At 45.2% G+C, this 18540-nt stretch overlaps 1 protein-coding gene across 4 annotated transcripts in view; it reads left to right on the top strand.

Annotated features, from left to right (window-relative positions):
• Positions 1-6420, top strand: part of CHST10 (carbohydrate sulfotransferase 10) — a 29994-nt gene extending 23574 nt beyond the window's left edge. For all 4 annotated transcript variants that reach the window (XM_035001783.1, XM_035001782.1, XM_035001781.1 and 1 more), the window contains 3 exons: positions 439-673; positions 2969-3074; positions 4529-6420. In XM_035001783.1, the coding sequence (XP_034857674.1) occupies positions 439-673; positions 2969-3074; positions 4529-5066 (879 nt within the window). In that variant the 3' untranslated portion in view covers positions 5067-6420. The remainder of the gene's footprint in view (positions 1-438; positions 674-2968; positions 3075-4528) is intronic.
• Positions 6421-18540: the final 12120 nt, after the last annotated feature.

Here is an 18540-nt window from a genome sequence, read left to right as displayed (position 1 = left end):
ATCGTCCACATAACGTACACTCAGAATTATGTGGAGGGAAATGCTAGGGAGAAGGAATGGGGCCGAAACTGGCCTTCACTAAAATCCCAGAACGCAAAGGATCCTGCTGTGTCCAGGACGCTCTGGGCCCTAATGCCTGCCGTCAGCAAAGTGGCAGGCACCTTGGTCTGAGCGGCTAAGGATGAAGAAACATCCTCACGTCTCTGGCTGAGCTTTGGTCCAGCCCATCCATGTAGCATGAATCCCAGGCCCCTGAAGGTGAATGGTGCCCGCAGAGTCCTGCTCTTCCTGTGAGGCAGCTCTGGTTCTCGCCCTCTGCGTGTCAGCATGCAGCACCAGGTCGGGGGGCAGGGCCTCCCTGGGTGGCTCCTTCGGGGCTCACTCCTGTTTTCTCTTGACAAAGCCCTTGTGGCCCTTCTGCCTCCTTGTTACTTGCAGCCGACTGGGAAGGTGCTTTCAGACAGCCGGCTTGTTCAACCCCTGGTCTATATGGAGCGCCTGGAACTCATCAGAAATGTCTGCAGGGATGAAGCTCTGAAGAATCTCTCGCACACAGCGGTCTCCAAGTTTGTCCTGGACCGGATATTTGTCTGTGACAAGCACAAGATTCTTTTCTGCCAGACTCCTAAAGTGGGCAACACCCAGTGGAAGAAAGTGCTGATCGTTTTAAATGGTGCGTGCAGCGCCTGGTGGATGTCTGTGGTCGGTGGACAGCAGGGTTTGCCCTGGGGGCTGGGGGGGCAGGGGTGTGGCCTGGGCAGGGGAAGCGGAGGGGGGCAGCAGAGAGGAGCCAAAGGCAGGGACAGTTGTCCTGGAAGGGCTGGTAACCTTATAGATGGTTCTCTGTTGTGTTCCCCCTGTTGGTGTACTTTAAAGTCTGGTGGCTTAAAAGTTTTAGATACTGAAGTTTTCAGAGGGCCCTCCCTGTGGGCAGAATCTCCTCTCCTCACTTTCCAGAGCAAAATTCCTGTCTCAAGCAGCCTGCCCCACCCCCAGGCTGATCCCTTTCCTTCTCTTCAGATGCATTGCCTTGTGTCTTACTGGTTGTTAACTCTGTCCTGGTAAGTTGAGGCTCCACACTCACTAGCCTCCTGGCTGCCCCTTTGTAGAGGAAGGGCCTGCACCCATGCCAGGGAGGGGAGCCCTGCCAGGTGGGCCTGGGGGCCCTTTCACCCACAGATGAAGTATTCTGTGCCACTTGGCTAGAAAGAAGGCATCCCTATTTTACACTGAGCTTCCATATTCAGAGGATTGAATTGACTTGCTTCAGGAAATCGGATGTTTATTTGGGAACAAATTAGATCATTGAAAAGTGACCTCATACTCTACAGGTTTTGATTACTCACTGCTCTTTTCAGATCCCATGTTTGTTTGTTTAAACTCCAATTACCCTGAATTGGTCCAAGATAATTATGGGCTCTGTCTGTTAACTTCAGCTTCAAAAGGAACAAAATTCCAGTCGACAGCAGTGTGACTCCAGGACCAGGAATCAGCCCTCAGAGCTCTGTGGGAGGTGGCCCTGCGGTCTCTGTCCTCCAGCCCACCACTCCTACTACTGCTCTCAGAGTTGGTGGTCAGTGGGCCTTTTCATGGTTGCTTCATTTGGCCTTTTCATGGTTGTTGGGGGGGGGGGGGGGGGGGGGGGGGGGAAGGGAGACACTTGCCTCATCTTACGGTGCGGTGTATAATTAATGTGCTTTTTGAGTAATCTGACTGTATGTTGGATTTTTGACATCAAAGAATGAGGTCACAAATCAAATTTAAAACAATAAATACACAAAAGTCTTATAAATCTGCCACCACAGTACAAAGCATCAGACTTTAAAGAAGTAAACACCAATTTACAAGTGCAGGATAAAAGGGGGCAGGTTTGCCAGGCCGTAGAATAAAGGATGGTCCTTGTGGCTGTCTTCAGTCATCCCTGGGAACACCTGCACGGGGACAGGTGCTTGAGCAGGTCCAGGTACAAATCTTCAGAGCTGGTTCTTTCAATATCCCTTCGAGAGCAGATGTTCATCTTGCTTATTTCCTGGCCATCCGTAGCACTTAGCACAGAGTTCTGGACTGGTGCTTACATTTGGGGAAGGGATAAATCAAACAGTCAAGCCAGTGGCCACTGAGTAGATGGCCCAACAGAGATCCTTCCCTGCCAGACTCTAACACAACAGGATTAACACAATGATGGATGGGAAGGTTTACGAAGTCTTGGCTAGAACCTTCATGGGTAATGATGTTTTGTGTCTATTTGTCTTAAGTTGAGAAGAGAATGAAAAACCTGCCCCGTCCACCAGCCTGAGGATGGGGTGCACCCAAGGTTCTATTCAGCAGCCCCGACCTGGGTGCTGTGGCATTGATCCTGCCCTGCCTTCTTAGACACTTTTGTCCTCTTGTCCCCTGCCTCAGCTATATCACACTGTTCCCACAGCATTCGCCAGGTTTTCCCAGCACCAGTCGGCTTTGCCACTTGCCGGTCTGGGATGTGGTGAGGTTGCCTAGGAACCACCTTAGGCTTAGGGATGTGGAGCTAAGAAAGCCAAGCCCATTGGGGGTAATGGGCCCCTGATGGGGCATCAGCCAGCAGTATGTTTCACGGTCCTCCTCCTCTAGGATTTTCCCCCAGTTTCAGAGTAGGATGAGTATTGCTCGTTTTAGGAATCCTTTCAGCACACAGGGATCTTTTTTGAAATGTCAGATTTTACCAATTTAAGTGTGTTGCCAGGATAGATATTGGCAGTGTTTCTCCCCCTTGTTCCCCGCTCGTCAGTTTCCTCTAGTTGGCTTATGGATTACCAGAAGCTTTTCTTCCCTCTCTCATCCTACTGGCAGAAGCAGTTGGAATTCAGAGACCTAAACTGGGATTTAAGGGATGGGCTTGTGGGGAACTTGGGGCCCAAGTTAAGAGACCAGGCATCTTCCTTTAAGGGTAGCACTGAGGCAGCCAACCTGTCCTCCCTTGTTTCCTTCCCAGGGGCTTTTCCTTCCATTGAAGAGATCCCCGAAAATGTGGTTCATGACCATGAGAAGAATGGCCTCCCTCGTCTCTCTTCCTTCAGCGATGCAGAAATTCAGAAGCGGTAGGAGTAGGTTTCTAAGGGGAGGGGAATTTTGGTAAAACCCAGGGCTCAGTTCTGTCCTTGCCATCCATCTCAAATTGCTCCAAAGACTACTGGGGGCTTTTGGTTTACATTGGCAAGAGGCAGCTGAGCATATGCCCAGTGTTCAGTGCATTTAAATTCACAAACCTTTATGAGAATTTCAGAACGTCTTCACCCTTACCTTCATACAGTCCATTAAAACAAAGGTTACATAATTTTCTTAATAGAAATGAGTAGTCATTTTTGTTTTGCTTTGGTTCTGTTAAGTTTTATGGATTCCTTACTGAATATGACCTTTAGGTCATAGGAAAGGGATGTGGATTACAGGGGAACCCCACTTAGTTTTTTATTTTCTTCCAGAGGCCTTATACCTTCTTCCATGGTAGCTGCCCGGGGGGGAGAGGTGGTGGGGACTGGACCTAACACAGGCAGAGTCAGACCTCACTGATCACAGCAAGGGTGGACACTGGGCATGTTAAGAATGACTTAGCTGGTAAATTGAAATGACCCTGCAGAACAAGGCTCAGAAGGAATCCGAACGCATGAGCAGCAAGTAGATGTCAAGGCACCAGATGAACTTTGACCTCCCTTGCTTTTCAGCCATTTGATTCTCTCATTACTTCTGGTGCTGTTATTGAGTCTTCCCAGTCTGTGCAAAACCTGTAGAACGCAGGTGTTAGATGTGGGATCAGAGAGCCTCCCGGGCAAGTGCGGTCCTGTTGTCCGCCTGAGCGCTGATCTCATGGGGCTTTTGTGAGCGAAGACGAGTTCAGGTGTGCAGAGCCCTGAGCCGGTTTCTGGCGTGAGGTAGGCCCCGGAATTACGGTGGCCTGTGTCGTCGTTGCTCCGTCGGCACCGTTACCGGCCGGTCACACGGCTGTCGCCGTGCCACCCCCTACTGCTGGCAGCTCCCCGGGCCGCCTTCCCGCCAGTTGCAGCCACAACCTCGCCCCCCCTTCCTCTTACCTGCCCCCTGCTCTGGCTTGGCCCTCCCCTGGCATCTGCGAACTGAATGTATGCAGAGGTCCCCTAAAGTAACTTCCTCTGGCCTCCACTGCTCCTGCCTCGCTCAGGGTTCCTGCCTGAGAACAAGACTTTCAGACACCCTTGAAGTTGTGAAATGTTCGAATATGTGTTGAGCTAAGTAGGTATCTTCACGGTGGCCCTCTGGGACGACGAGTCCTGTGGCCGGGGACAGTTACGGTTTCTGAGGCTCTCTTTCCTCCCCGTGAGATGGGCCGGTAACAGACTCTGCTTCCAGAGGCGGCTGTGTGGATTCAGAAGTGCGTGGAACTCGCTCCTCCCTGGAGGGCGCGTTCTAGCCACCGTGGCCACTGCCGCTCCAGCAGGCACTCTGCCCTCGTACCACCTCACCCTGGTTGCCACCGGCGGGCATCGGCCTAACTGCTTGTTCTCCTCATTTTTCTCCCTAGCTTGAAAACATACTTCAAGTTTTTTATTGTAAGAGATCCCTTCGAAAGACTGATTTCTGCGTTTAAGGATAAGTTTGTTCACAACCCCCGCTTTGAGCCGTGGTACAGGCACGAGATTGCCCCGGGCATCATTAGGAAATACAGGCGGAACCGCACGGAGACCAGGGGCATCCAGTTCGAAGATTTTGTACGGTACCTGGGCGATCCAAACCACAGATGGCTGGACCTTCAGTTTGGGGACCACATCATTCACTGGGTGACGTACGTTGAATTGTGCGCACCCTGCGAGATCAAGTACAGTGTGATCGGTCACCATGAGACCCTGGAGGACGACGCCCCCTACATCTTAAAGGAAGCCGGCATAGACCACCTGGTGTCCTACCCCACCATTCCTCCGGGCATTACCGTGTACAATAAAACCAAGGTGGAGCGCTACTTTCTAGGCATCAGCAAACGAGACATCCGGCGCCTGTATGCACGTTTTGAAGGGGACTTTAAGCTCTTTGGGTATCAGAAGCCAGATTTTTTGCTAAACTAACGTGTAGAACTGTGAATTCAAATATCTGTTAGACCAGAGGCTAACCAGGTGGGAGATGTGAGCACAGAAATGACCTGTCCTCCATTCCACTCTTTCTGGAGATTCTGCAGCCTCCCATGGACCTGGACATGCCTTGGCCCATGAAGCTGGACCCTGACCGTTACAACTTAGTTTGGACATAAGGTGCACTGAGGGCCCTGGCAGATCCCCCCTTGGTCCCCTCTCCTATCAATGCCATTAGGTCTTTACTGTCCTCAGAAGGGGAAAGGGACTAAACATTTGTAGTCTGATAGTCCGTGAAGAAAAATTACATGGTGGAGGAGTCATTTCCCTCAGTTGTCAAAGAGGCAGATCCACTGGCAGCTCCCCTGGCGGGGGGGCGGGGGGGAGTAGGTGGGGGGGTTCCCGCCTGTCACTGAGGATTGCAAGAATGGCACCCGGCACTTTGAGGAGAGATGGAGAAGCTAATGGTCTGCAAAAATCGCACGGGGCTAATATAGGATCAAGTCTGAGTAATAAAATCACACCTCTGACTTTCATCTTGGCGCTGCTATGATCACAGAGGCAAACCATTCTTCCCAGGACGATTTTGTTCCTGTGAAACTCAGAGGTGACCCGAGGGTACTTTTCGGCAGTCCATCGTTCCAGGATCTCTGCCTAGGTGCCTCTAGTCTGTATTTCTGAACCGCCTGCCAAACAGTTGTCTCCCTCAGCCCAAGAGATGCAACCTTGGAAAGAGGGGAGTGTACATTTCTTTCCACCTAAGAGAGGGAATATCTTGCGGGGCCTTAAAGGGACACGGGCATGGGGAAAGGGAGAGCTGGTTGGGTTCTGGCGCGCCAGCTGCTGTGGGTTTGAGCACACCCGCCCTGATGATTGTTCGCCTCTTTGTCCCGTCGGGATGGACAATGCCCATCTCGGGGCCCATCTCCGGAGCCCACCCCCGCGGCCAAAGGCAACCCGGGCCACACAGGCCGGCCCCGCAGGATTGGTGCGGTGTACGCATGGCAGTTTCCTTTCGTCTCCGCAAAATGCTCACCACTGGACCCATTTCTGATAATGCCATCATCGTGGTCTATAAGTTGGATAATCACGTTCACCAGCAATAAAATCCTGGGCCGAGGCATCTTCCAGGCGTAGAGGAGTGGGCCACAGCTACTATTTCAGATGTTGCCTGACAGTGAGGGTTCTTGAGATATAGGCCAGGTTTCCCAGTGAGAAGTCCAAGGTGCCCGACTGGTCGGTGCCCACGAGCCCAGCTTTTCTTCCAGGCAGCCTCAACTGCCCCGTTCTCCAAATGGCTCCCTGAGTTTGTAAATGTGAAAGTAAAAGCAAATAAAAAATATGTGCCAAACCTGTCATGTGCTGCAGTTCCAGGGAAGGTGCTGCGGGGCCACGCATGGGCCCCGAGGCCCGGCGACAGGGAGGGGCAGCCCGGGCCTGCTTAGCTGGCGGCCAGTGACAGGACTGTGGAGGGGAAGCGAGGCTCAAGTGTCATGGTTGGCAGCGATGACGAAGGGCGGGCCGGTGTGGTAGCCTTTCATCCTCAGCTGACACACAAAGGTTATAACAGGAGTTTTTTCTTTTTTTTTTTTTTTTAAGATTTTATTTATTTATTTGAGAGAGAGAATGAGAGAAAGAGAGAGAGCACATCAGAGGGGGGAGGGTCAGAGGGAGAAGCAGACTCCCTGCTGAACAGGGAGCCCGATGTGGGACTCAATCCCAGGACTCCAGGATCATGACCTGAGCCGAAGGCAGTCACCCAACCAACTGAGCCACCCAGGCGCCCAGGAGTTATTTTTCTATAAAGTTTTAGCAAAGTCTTGTTAAAATCATTTCCTACCTAGCTGATTACCTCTTCTCTATTTGAAACGTAATAGTCTGAATAACATTTGTGAATTTAAGGCCTTAAAATTAGTCCTAATTTAAAAAGATAGCACTTTCAGAAACAAAAGGTTGGACACTGGGGTGCCAGCCCTCACCCTCTCCGCCCCCTACTTCTGGCATTTAGATTTAGGTTATTTTTCTCTAGCATTTGGTTCATTTTCCTAACATTTTGCCAAACGGGGAGAGACTGCCACCACAACATCTGGGCATTCCGCAATGTGTCCAAAACCTGCGTTCCCATAACCATCCCTACCCGCCAGGGCTCCTGACCCTGCATGGCGGCCCCCTGGAATCATGCAGCCCGTTACCTCCCACCAAGGTCGTCTGACTTCCTTCCACCTCCAGAACCCACTGCCTCCCTTCGGGGCCTGAGCAGGTGTCCATGCCTCTGTCTCCTGAAGCAGTTTTTTTTTACCACACTCTGCTCCTCAGGGGAAGCTTTATGGAAGGAACCTGGAGCAACCTGGCTGCGTCCTTCCTGGTGTCCTTACTGGCAGCACCCAGCACCCAGGACCTCCCTCTCCCAACAGTCCCAGTCAGCGGGGGCCTTCTCCACTGCCCCCCACACCCCTACCCCGCCACTGCTGTGGGGCTGGGGCGGGATCAGCCAGAGAGGTGCCACCACCTGCCCGGGAGCACAGCCTTTGCCTCCGGGTAAGGAAGAGATGGGCCGCCAGAGGGCAGCCCCTGGGAAATGTCTAGGTGAGAACTCAGAAGTAACATTAAGCCTGGATTTAAGAAACCAGACACTCTGCCTCCCAGGGGTGGCCTTAAGATAGGGAGGGCAATCCCTAAATTTAAAAGTTTAATGATCGGAGGTTGACTTAATAGGCTTGTATCTTAAATTGCTTTCTCTTATTGGATTTCTGTCCTCATACATTTTAGTTCTATTGGTCTTAGCCCTGAAAACCATTACAGTGAAGTGTTTAGAGCCAAGATGAAATTTGATTTTCATAGTGGCTAACGATACAGAGATTCGGCAGATCACCACATGCAGGTACTCAGCCTCCAACTCAGGGGTCTGTTGGAGGGGAAGAGCCTCTGGCCAGGGAGGGGTCCCAGAGGTTCTCAGGGGTGTTGATTTCCGAGCCCCCACACTCAACCCTTCACCCTACTACCCCACCCCCCACCCCGCCCTCACCCCGCCCCGCTTCCCTCCTCTAAACCCCAGCATGGCCTGTTCAGCTGGAATCTCCAGAAGCAGGAAACAGCAGAAACCTGGATTAGGAGAGGGGCATAATCAAAATGGCCTCTGTGTGAGAGGAAACAAGCCTCGCCACCCATTGGATGAAATTTAAGTTGTTCAAGGTACACTTTCCAAGCCTTGCCACGAGGGTTGTGGGGTTCCAGACCTGAACCCGGAACAGCAACCTCACAAGAGACGAGAGGCATGGGAAGTGCTGGAACAGGGCTGCACAGGCCCCCCGGTAAGTGGGGAAGGTTTCTGTTGGAAGTGGCAGGCACATGGGGAGGATCAGGGAATGTGTAGGGAGCAGGAATTACAGTTTAGCTTCCTTGCCCCCAAGCCAGTCTCCCTGACAATAGTAGTTACCCTAAAGCCAGCTTAAACAAGGCTTGGATGAGAATATCACATCCCTAATCTTTTCCTCAGGCTGAGTCCCTGTTTACTTGACAAATCTTAATGGGGCTTTGCTTCAGGTCTTTTTCAATCTTAGTTCCTATTGTCTGGAATCTTTAAACACTCAATTTTTGTAACAAAGCAGTCTCTGTTTTCTCTTTGTCATCCTTATCCCAGGTGACAGTTTCACTCAATATTGTACCACAGCATGACCTGAGTCTCAATCCTTCTAGACTACAGTATCTTTTTTGTGTGTATGTGCCACTCAGCACCTAACTAGTAGGTCATGTATGTAAGTAACTAGCCCCAATATCAAGGTATCGATTTCTTTATTAGCTAGGATAACACTAGCTGTTGTAACAAGTAAACACCCAAGATTTCAGTGGCTTAAGACAATAAAATTATTTTCCTGCGCACATAACAACCCAATAGTCTATTCCTTGTAGGCAGGGATTTTTCCATCATATGGTTCCATCATTTCCAGGGTCTTATCCTCTGCTTCTAGGAGAAGGGTAAAGAGCATGGAGGAGCACTGGGGACATTATTATGGACCAGTTGCGCACATGTCTCCTACTTCATTCTTCAGGAACAGAGCAATTTCAAGGGAGCTAGGAAATGTTATTCCTGGCTTAATAGATATTTCCTGGTGACAACACCACAAATTTGTGGGGGATGTTGACAAATTGGTAATAGCCCCTATGTAACTATAGTGCTTTACTTATTTATAAAGCATCTTAATGTAAATAATGAAATAGGCGTAAAATGTTTATTATCTCCATGTCATAAAGGGAGAAATGGATTCAGAGACGTTAACTGGTGCAGGATTATACAACTAGACTTCTGGTTTCAGATCCAGTGTGTAAAGAGCTTGGAAGTTATCACTCCTATCCTTACAACAACAACAACAACAAAAATTGAAAGAAAAAAAAAACCCTGAAAATCGATACCTTTTCTTGTGCTCATCAGAGAATTGAGGTTGCAAGACAAACTGCTGTTGTGAAATCTATAGAGAAGGGTGAATACAGAGATTCACAGGTGAGATCTCCTTACCTAGGGTGGAAGCTACTGGAGCCATAAACTGGTAGGATCACTCAGATGGCAATTTTGACAAATTACTGGGTGCTGAGTGTGGGCTAGCTTGAGAGTGAGAAACTCTTGGAGGCCACAGTTATAGGGGATTTTCCAGAGTTTCAAGGGTTTTACCTCCAGGAACTCCACCAGTTTCTTATGGTAAAGAGTCAAGAGATATCTCCTGCTGGCTCTGGCAGGTGGAGGAGAAAGAACCATTTTGAGATATGCCCTAAACATTCCCCATAAGAAAGGCCTACTTTCTAGGGGAAGAGACTTCAGCAGAGCCTTATCCCACAGCGGAGAAGGGCTTTTACCCAATTCCAGCCCCCTCAAGCCTTCCTATCTCACCCTACGGGTAAAATAATAATAATACCAAGAATCCCTTGTGAAGGTCACAGCCCAGAGACACAGGCCCAATAAAAGACTGAGACTTAATCATTGAAATTATAGAATGCTTCCCCTCCCCTACACCTTGCCACCACATCAACAGGAATCAAATATAATTGAGTTACAATTGAAAGAGCAGAAAGAGCAAGGTGCAGACCCTGAGGAGGAGTTCTTAGGCAAGCCCCAAAACAGCAGAGGACACAGAAGCAGGGACCCTGGAGGAAGCTGAAGCCTCTGGCACCTACAGTTACAACAAATATTAAACACAGCCCAACTCCTAGACATATTAACATAAATCCTCACACTAAAGGCCTTTTACCTCAGTTCCTGTTACATGATACATTATGGCTGGAGTTTAACAAAAAATTGCAAGGCATGATAAAGACAAGGAAAAAAACACAATCTGAAGAGCATCAGCACCAGACTCAGATAAGACACAAATGTTGGAATTATCAAACAAGGAATTTAAAATAACTGATTAATACATTGAGGGCTCTAATGAAAGAAGTAGACATCATGAATGAACAGATGGGTAATGTAAGCTGAGAGATGGAAACTCTAAGAAAAATCCAAAGAAAATGCTAGAAATCCAAAACAATGTAACAAATTAAGAATGCCTTTGAAGGGCTCATCAGTAGACCAGGCACTGCATCTGCAGCTGTATGGTGCTGTTTGAAGGCAGATTTAGGTTATTTATTCATGTATATGCAAACTCAAGGGCAACTGCTAAACAATATAAAAAGGAATGTAATTGATATTCTAAGAGGAGAGGTAAAATGGAGAGAATAACACTAAAGAATTAACCATCAGCATATTGCTGAGAAATTATCTGGAAAGTAGGATAATAAGAAAAATAGCAGTGGTGTATTCTCTAGTCTCCAGTGGGTCAGTAGATATTAGACAATTGTGACCAAAAGCTGTGGACTTCCAGGCCAGGGACCACCCCATGGGAAGGCACGGTCACCGCTGTCTAGGTCAGGAAGTCAGGGGAAACCCCAGGACCTCCAATCCGCTACAGCAGAAAGAAGTGACAACCTGTTTCCTCTTCCCCCAATATATACGCACGAAACCTCATGATTCATTAATTTCCTGATGTTTTACAATTTTGGCATTCCCATCGATGGTATCTCTTACTGATCTTAAAAATAGCCAAATATGGGAACACATAAAATTTTGGATAAATCAAAAGTGGTTCCTTAGAAGGAAAATGTCAAGGGCCTCTGATCTGCATGGTATTATTACACTATCAAGTATAAGAAGATGAACAGGAAGACTGATGTGAGAATACCTATTTTACAGTTGGGGACATTAAGGAACAGGAGGGGCACAAGTTAAGGGGGCTTTAGGGCCACCCCTCATTCACGGGCAGTTTCTCTACCAGCTTTGTTTCACCATCTCCCTCCAGGGGGCGCTGTTACCTATTCTCGCCCCCGCTAAACCTAGGTTCCCTTAATGTAAGCAGGGAAGTTCGCTAAGATATTCTTCCTAGCTACAGTGATGACAGTACAAAACACTACTGTACAGAAATTAGGCCCAGGATGCACATGGACATATTTTTCTCTGCTAAAGAGCAGGTAGAGAATAGGAGATCAAACCAAGTCAACCGAGGGATCGCTGAAAATCTCTAAGCCTTGGAAATAAAAATCTTGTCTATTTCATTAAATGGTAAGCTCTAGAAACAAACAGTGGAAGGCTTCCCTTCTCAGGAGGTAATTCTTCGTAAAAGCTGCTAAAGCTTGCCATTGTTGTTGTCGTGGGGGGCGTGCGGTGGTAGTGGTTCTTTTTAAATCTGGAACCCCTTGCTTTGGTCTTCATATGATTCCCCTGTGATTTTACTCACACTTGCCCCAGTGATAGTTGGAGCAAATCAAGCTAACTGTATGTCTTGTTCTGAAAGGAATGGGGACCGACTGTGGGCCCAGAGTAGCTGCTCCGTTTGTGGAGGGTGGTCTTCACCTGCAGTGGAGAAATCGACAGTCCACCGCAGAGGGCTCAACCTGCGTCTGCCTGAAGAGACACTCCTCAAGGCTTTAGTGTGAGTTTCAAAAGAAGAAATCTTTCCGCATGTCTGTCAACAATTGCACACTCACTGACATCTATAAAACCCAGCTAACTGAAACCGAACAATGGTTAGGCATGTGGCATTTGTGAGCAGTTTTCCTATTCAATAGCTGCTCAAACTTGCAGATAAACTAATTACTCTATAGAAAGGCTTTCCTGCTTAACAAGAGCCCAGCAACCAGTAAAAATAAGATATGCAGTAAAAGCTTTCTGTGTGTGTGTGTTTGTCTGTATGTGCATGTGTCTATCTATACACATATACACATATCCATATAGTTGTAGTTTTGTGTAATTTAGGTTCGTTTCAATAAGCCTGCAGCTTCCAGTCTTGGCAAACAGATGTGAAATGTATGCTTTACTTTCATGTGCTCACTGGGATTTTCCTTCTTTAAAAGCTGTGTGCTCCATACAATGGCTGGTTGTTGCTTCCCCTGTTATCATGTACACACTTTGTTGACAACCTTCAACCTGTATCACCTAAGATAATTGTCTCCTGTGCACGGAAACCACAGCAACTTGTTGATTTTGCCTTCCCAGTATTAATGGAAGGTGGCTTTAAAAATGTAGGTGGGAACCTGCATGTGAATGCAGTCACCTGGAGAGGTCTGGGGGATATACTCCTTTAATGCCATAAGTAAAGAGCAGAGAGGTGTATAGTGAGTGAGTCCAAGAAGTGGGTACATGGCCCTTTCAGAAGGAGCTGTGAATGAAGACAATGCACAATAGGTATGATTGTTTTATGCCTTTAATTTCTTCTTAGCCTACTTGCTTGCTTTTTTACTAGATGATTCTGGAGAATGGAAACCAGACGCTAGGTGGTATATGAAACTGAGTTACATATTTAAGGACTACTTTGTGAAGAAGATTTGCCAGGACATTGTGGAAAGGATTTGTGGAGAGAAATGTCCATTGTAATGCTGTGCATGCTCAGGCTCAGGGAGTTTCCAAAGAAGAAAAAGGCCACAGAGCTTTTGTCCAATCAATAGCCTCATTACCGCTCAGCCAATAACTCCATTAACACTGAGAGCTGGTTTCCGCTTTTGGCAACAAGTTCCAAGCTTGAAGAATGACCGATGGTTACTTTCTACAGAAATCCACACCACCTCCTGCTCACTGTGCATCTGTGTCACAGATGGTTGCAATGTTTCCCATAGTTTATTTTTATACTCTATGAAGCCTGTAATGTCTGTGCCTGATTTAAAAAAAAAAAAACCATCTGCCAAGGGCCAGTATATAAATGCAGTGGTGGGAGATGTTAACCGTGTTGACCAGCTTTCACATCACCATTCTATGGGAACTCCTCATCCATCATTCAGCTTTAATGCATAGAGAGTCCTACTCATTTCGGCATCAGTGTGTTTTCTCAATACAATTGTAATGTAGGTATAATTGTGAAAATAAGGAACAAGTACACTCAGTGCTCATCAAGGGCTGGCATCAGAGTCTATTGGGTAGTATAGGGGTTTCCACATACAAAACATCTTATTTTGCTTCTTTCCCTGCCTTAGCATATGATTAATTACTTCACCGCTGTATGTTCCTTAGTTTTGTTTTGTTTTTCCCAGTAGGAATAATAACACCAGCTACTCTGCTGGGATGTGATACTATAAAACCTAATGACATTTACTCAAGTTTTAGTGTTTAAGAGGTGATATAGGCTAAAAATATATAAGATTGGGAAGCCTTTGGATGCTTTAGTAAATAATAAAGCTATAGAATTTATAATGAAAGTATTCTTCACGTTGAGGTTGATAAATAGACACCAATAGGCTTTCCAAAATACTGTCAGCTCAGTGACCCTGTCAGAAACAGAAGGACGCATTGAATAGAGCATCCCATTATCCTCATCATCATTACCATCAAATAGGAATCATTTTGGAATGCTCAACACAAGACCCACAAAGAACTTGTAATCTAGTGATAGGGCCTATCTCCAGGGAACGTACACTCTAAAATGAACTAATAATGTCCTTTGGGTAAATGAGAAAAATGTAAATTTAAGCAAATATATTTTTGGAGAAGTTGAACCCCTTATAGGAAGTATCTCAGGATGGCTATTTAAATGCCAGCACCATAAGTCTGTAGTGGGATGAAGTTAAGGTAGTTGAAATTAGAATAGACATAAAGATTGGATCAAGAGGGCTGACAGCACACTCACTTACCCCTCCTTCCCACTTCTTTCATTATTTCTTTCCAACTTTCTTGTTGCCCAACTCCCCAGGGAGCAAGTTTTCCTCCTTTCTCTAAAATACTGGAGGCAGGGTACCATAAACAAGAGCAGCAGCTACTGACATGTGAACAGGGAAACTTAATGATGAATGAGCACACAATCAAGAAACATCAGATACTTGGAAGAAAACAGCCCAATCAAGGGGAAACAAAATTCCCTAGCAATAACAGAAAAAATTATATATTTATAGAACAAATCATTAGCAATGCCAGGGAGAGAGCATGAGTGGGGGCAGGGGGAGAGGGAGAGAGAGAATCTTAAGCAGGCTCCATGCCCAGCGTGGAGCCCAATGCAGGGCTCAGTCTCACGACCCTGAGATCATAACCTGAGCCGAAATCAAGAGTCAGATGCTTAACCGACTGAGCCACCCGGGGGCCCCTGGTAGCTAATATTTTTAAACTAATGATTGAAAGCGAGAAAGATAATTATCTTTCTTTGTCTCATCTGAGCATAGAGCAATGCTGCCCATTATTTTCCGTGCTCTGGAACAGTTTGTATAAGATATTTGTTCCCCAGAGATTTCAGAAACTACACCTAAACCACTAAATGTACCTTAAACCTTTGGCAGGGAGAATAGCATTTTGAATTTTATTTCATTTTTTTCCTATGGTTATTGGTCTGTACAAATTTTTCACTTTACTTTTGGCCAAATTTGATAATTTCTATAATCATATATCTATCTCATCTAACTTTTAAACTTAATGAAGTAAAGTAATATCAATTTCTAATTTAAAAATTTTTTCTGTATCTGTAGTTAAGCCTCCTTTAATTCCTTTTATTCTTCATTACTATCTTCTTTCTGTTTATCTTGATTATACTTTTAAATATTTATTGAATATATTGGTCTTCTCAAATAATCTGTTTTTGATTTGTATTCCTCAGCTCTACTCATTTATTTTATTGTCTGTTATACCAATATTTTGCTTTTCCTTTATGATTACTTCAGTTTACTTTCTTTAAACTTATCCTCTTGGGCTTTTCCCTCCATCTTTTAAGTGAAATTTATTAATTTTTCAATCTTAAGGCTCTAATTTTTTTTTCTCTCAGCACAGTTTTTGAGTTGAAGGTCTTTTTATTGTTATTATTATAGATTGAGTTTTTAAATTACCTTTTAACATAACCCTGTACAATTACTAGAATTTCATATTTTGTTTGCTTCTTCAGTACTTTCAACGATTCCCAATGTCATCACACTATGTCTAATGAATCTGGACTGTAGGACAAAAATTTTGAAATTTTTGATGAGATTTCCTCTGTGAATTTCTGTGAATATTTGTTGTATGTTTGAAAAGTATGTGTTTGCTTTTGTGAAAAGAACAATTTTTTATATTCTCTATTTGGCTAAGCATTGTTCTCATACTTTCCTTTAGTTCTTTAGACATGGTTTCCTTTAGTTCTTTGGATATATTTAAAACAGCTAATCTTTGTCTAGTAATCCAACATCTGGGATTCCTCAAGGACATTTTCTATTGGTTGCTTTATTTTCCCCTAGGCACGGGCCTTACTTTCATATTTCTATGCATGTCTTAAAATTTTTTGTTGACAACTGGACATTTCAGAGAACATAATGTGGCAATTCTGGAAATCAGATTCTCTTCCCTCCCCAGGGTTTTTGTTGTTACTGTCATTTGTTTTTTCAATAACTTTTCCGAAATAATTCTATAGAGACTACTTTCTGCCATGTGTGGTCGCTGAAGTCTCTGCTTGGTTAGCTTAATGATGAATTAGACAGAAATTTCATTAAATGCCTAGAACCGGTGAGTCTTCCAATCTTCTCTGAGGTGCTCTTTGTGTGTTAGGGCATACTTTCAGCACTTAGATAGGCACCTGACAACTCTGCCTTGTCTTTCCCTTCCCCTTTTCGCAGAACCTCAAGTTCAGTGAGGGTGAGTTTATGGCCTTCTCAGGTCTTTCCTGGGTGGTATGGTCTGAATGTTTATACACCCCCAACCCAAATTCATGTGTTGAAATTCCAATGTCCAATGCGATAGTATTACTATGTGGGGTCATTAGGAGTCAGGAAGGTGAAACCATCATGGATGGAACTAGTACCTTGTAAAAGAGGTTCCAGAGAGATCCCTTACCCTTCCACTATATAAGGACACAGCTAGAAGATGCCAATTACAAACCAGGGAGAGGGCCCTCACCAGAAGGTAATCATGTTGGCACCTTGATCTTAGATTTTCCAGCCTCTAGAAATGGGACCAATAAATTTCTTTCATTTGTATGCTACCTAGTCAGTGGTATTTTGTTATAGCAGCCTGAACAGAACAAGACACTGAGTATATGCACAGCCCTGGGCATGTGCACAGCCTTATGCCTATGTGTAGCCTTTTCAATTCCCAGGAATATATAGGAGCTTTTAAAAAGGCTTATGGATATCTCATTCACCAGCTTTTACTCTTAGGCTTTATGGTTAGTCTGTTGTTTTCTCCAAATACTACCCACCTCCTCAGGCAGCTGTAAAGTTGAACAATTGCTTCTAAATATTTTCTACAACTGCCCATAGAGGACAGGCTTTTCTTTACTGGGTGAGCTACAAATCATGTCAAATAAAGATAACCTTGCAAGTAGGATCTTCTAGAGAACCATCAGACTTATCAAATAATGACAATTCCCTGTGAATAAGTCTTTAAAGGAATTCCAACCCTTCTGCCTTCTTCAATGGCTGGCAGGTGCTGAGTTTCACCATGACTGTGGGCTCTTGCTTTCCAGGGTTACTCTGGGGCTGGCAAGAGGGGAGGGGAGTAGGGGCACCTGAGTGGCTCAGTCAGTTAGGCGTCTGCCTTTGGCTTGGGTCATGATCCCAGGATCCTGGGATCAAGCCCCATGTCAGGCTCCCTGCTCAGTGGGGAGCCTGCTTCTCCCCCTCCCTCTGCTTGGGCAATCTCTCTCTCTCTCAAATAAATAGATAAAATCTTAAAAAAAAGAGTGGAGGAGGGCGCCTGGGTGGCTCAGTTGGTTAAGCGACTGCCTTCGGCTCAGGTCATGATCCTGGAGTCCCGGGATCGAGTCCCGCATCGGGCTCCCTGCTCGGCGGGGAGTCTGCTTCTCCCTCTGACCCTCCTCCCTCTCATGCTCTCTGTATCTCATTCTCTCTGTCTCAAATAAATAAATAAAATCTTTAAAAAAAAAAAAAAAGTAGAGGAGAGTAGATCAAGTTAAAACACCAAAGAGCTCACTGTTCTTACTGAGATTCCAACATTTATCTTAAACAAATACATCCTGGATTGCTGCAAAACCTTGCCAAAGTTCCAAAAAAAAGTTGATTCTAAAATGTTTTTGCCAGTTTTCTCATTGCTTTTATGGAGAAGATAATATTTGAAGGTCCTTACTATGATATTTCCCCTCATGTCACCCTCTTATGAGCTGTTTAATGGCTGTAGGATCTGTAGTGATGGTCCTTATTTAATTTCTGATGTGTGTCTTCCTTCTTTTTATTGTTGTTGATCTTGCTAGAGCTTTATTAATGTTAATGAGTTTTTTCAAATAAAAATTTTTTGTTTCATTGATTTTTCTCTTGTTTTCCTATTTTTAATTTCATCATCTTCTGCTTTGATCTTTATTTTTGCCTTTCTTATACTTTTTCTGGAGTTATTTTTCTTTTCTTTCTTTTTTTGTCTTTCGTTTTTTTGAGATAAGAACTCAAAAAACTAATTTGAGACCTTTGCTCTTTCCTAGTGTAACCATTTAGTACTATGAAGTTTCCTCTCAGAACTGTTTTCAGGGTGCCTGAGTGGTTCAGTCAGTTAAGCGTCTGCTTTTGGCTCAGGTCATGATCCTGGGGTCCTGGAATCGAGCCCCACATCAGGCTCCTTGCTCAGTGGGGAGCCTGCTTCTCCCTCTCCCTCTGCCTGCCACTCTGCTTACTTGTGCTTTCTCTCCGTCAAATAAATAAATAAAAGCTTAAAAAAAAGAGAACTGTTTGCAAATATCCCACATATTTTGATATGTATTTTAATTTATATTCAGTTCTGTGTATTTATTTTAAATTTTCTTTGAGACTTTCTCTTTGACCTATGGATTATTTAGAAGTGTATTGTTTAATTTCCTCATGTTTATAACTTTTTCTGTTGTCTTTCTGTTTCTAATTTGTAGCTTGATTCTATTATGGTCAGAAAATATACTCTTTATGATGCAATTTATTTTAAGTTTGTTGAAATTTGTTTTATGACCCAGGTTATGGTCTATCTTTATAAATATTCATGGGGTTTTGATGAGGAAAACGTGTATTCTGCTGTTATTGGGTAGAGTATGCA

Source organism: Mirounga leonina, unplaced genomic scaffold (assembly GCF_011800145.1).
Source record: "Mirounga leonina isolate KUSES-001 unplaced genomic scaffold, KU_Mleo_1.0 Mir_125, whole genome shotgun sequence".
Lineage (NCBI taxonomy): Eukaryota > Metazoa > Chordata > Mammalia > Carnivora > Phocidae > Mirounga > Mirounga leonina.
This window is presented reverse-complemented; position numbering and strand designations above follow the sequence as displayed.